This window comes from Eimeria mitis, genomic scaffold (genome assembly GCF_000499745.2).
Source record: "Eimeria mitis Houghton genomic scaffold, Emh_scaff534, whole genome shotgun sequence".
NCBI lineage: Eukaryota > Apicomplexa > Conoidasida > Eucoccidiorida > Eimeriidae > Eimeria > Eimeria mitis.
In genome coordinates, this window is record NW_013573617.1 from 9,434 (window position 1) to 11,144 (window position 1,711).

The 1,711-nt window shown below is 66.5% G+C and overlaps 1 protein-coding gene across 1 annotated transcript in view; it reads left to right on the forward strand.

Annotated features, from left to right (window-relative positions):
* Positions 1 to 45: 45 nt before the first annotated feature.
* The window catches only part of EMH_0015340 (uncharacterized protein), a gene marked incomplete at both ends in the record, with an annotated part of 6,339 nt that continues 4,673 nt past the window's right edge, over positions 46 to 1,711 (forward strand). Inside the window, one exon of the mRNA XM_013500382.1 lies at positions 46 to 1,668. Coding sequence (XP_013355836.1) covers positions 46 to 1,668 — 1,623 coding nt within the window. The remainder of the gene's footprint in view (positions 1,669 to 1,711) is intronic.

Sequence of the window (1,711 nt, forward strand, 5' to 3'; positions counted from 1 at the left end):
TCGGGTCGTTCTGGGGTCGCATACAGAGGGGGCGGGGGGGGGTCGATGCATCACCACGGCCACCAGGGGCCCCCCGGGGGGGCCCCCCAGCTGCAGCACCAGCAGCACCAGCAGCCGTACCCTCACTCTGCAGGGTACGGGGGCCCCCATGGGGCCCCTGAACCCGAAACCCTCCCCCCTCCTACTATGGGGGGCCCCGCCCAGGGGGGCCCACCCCATATGCAGAGAGCAGCAGCAGGAGGGGCGCAGCTGCAGCAGCAGCAGCAGCAGCCGCTGCCTCCTCATCATATGATGGGGGGGCCCCCGCAGCAAAGTTTCTTGAGGGGTCGTGGCGGACAGCAGCAGCAGCAGCAACAACAGCAACAGCAGCAGCAGCTTCCTGCTGCGGATGGCCACCAGCAGCAGCAGCAGCCCGTAGCACATCCTTATGATCCGCATCATCTGCAGCAGCAGCAGCAAGCAGCAGCAGCAGCAGCAATGATGCATGGGGGGGGTAGGGTAGCCCCAATGCTGCTAGGCCCCGCAGCAGCAGCAGCACCGGGGCCCCTTGGTGAGGGTCCTGGGGGCCCCCACCATGGGGGCCCCCCTCCTCGCTTCGATGGGCCGCACCACCCTGGTGAAGCGCTGCAGCAGCAGCATCATCAGCAGCAGCAGCTGCTGCTGCTGCAGGTGCGTGACCTGCAGGAACAGGGGGCAGAGAGAGGGGGGCCCCCCCACGCTATGCATATAGACCCCCATCATCACCACCCGTATGGGCGGGGGGCCCCCCCTGGCGTTGGTGATGCTGCGCTGCAGCAGCAGCAGCACCACCACGTAGGTGGCCCCCACGGTGCAGCAGCAGCAGCAGCAGCTGCAGCAGCAGCAGCAGCAGCAGGGTACCGCTATGATGCTGTCCCGTTAGTAGCAGGGGCCTATGGGGCCCCCCTAGCTGTGTACCCTGCATATGGTGAAGTATGGGGGGGCCCCTCGGGGGCCCTCCAGCACCGGCCGCAGCAGCACCCGCTGCAGCAAGCGGGGCCCCGCAAGAAGAACGCGTTGGAGATCAGAGACCCCAAGACAGGCAGAGTGATCAACGGCGACCCCTCACTGACGGAGCAGCAGCAGCAGCCGCAGCAGCAGCAGCAGCAGCAGCAGCAGCAGCAACAGCAGCAGCAGCAGCAACAGCAGCAGCAACAACCGCAACAGCAGGCGACTGCTAATGTTAATGCGCCACAGCAAGGAGCTGACACAACTGCTGCTGCTCAGGCAGACCAGCAGCAGCAAGCTGCCAGCAGCAGCAGCAGCAGCAGCAGCAGCGCAGCGCCGACCCAATCGGACGCTGCAGCACCGCAGACCGATAGTGCGCAGCAGCAGCAGCAGCAGCAGCAGCAGCAGCAACAGCCGCAGCAACAGGAGCCGCAGCAAGCGGGCGATGCAGCAGGTGCAGCAGCAGCAGCAGCAGCAGCAGCAGCAACAGCAGCAGCAGCAGCAGCAGGAGGCGTAGCGCGGCGAACAAACTCTGGGGACTTCGTGCCCTCGGCGCAGACAGCCAAGAGAGAGCGAAGGAAGGTTCAGAATGCAGCAGCAAGAAGTATGCCGCAGCAGCAGCAGCAGCAACAGCAGCAGCAGCAAGCTGCTGCTGCTGCTGCTGCTGCAGCAGATGCAGCAGCAGACACGGGGGCGGGACCTGTAAGAGCTGCTGCGCAGCAGGGGCCCCTGGCGGGGGCCCCCG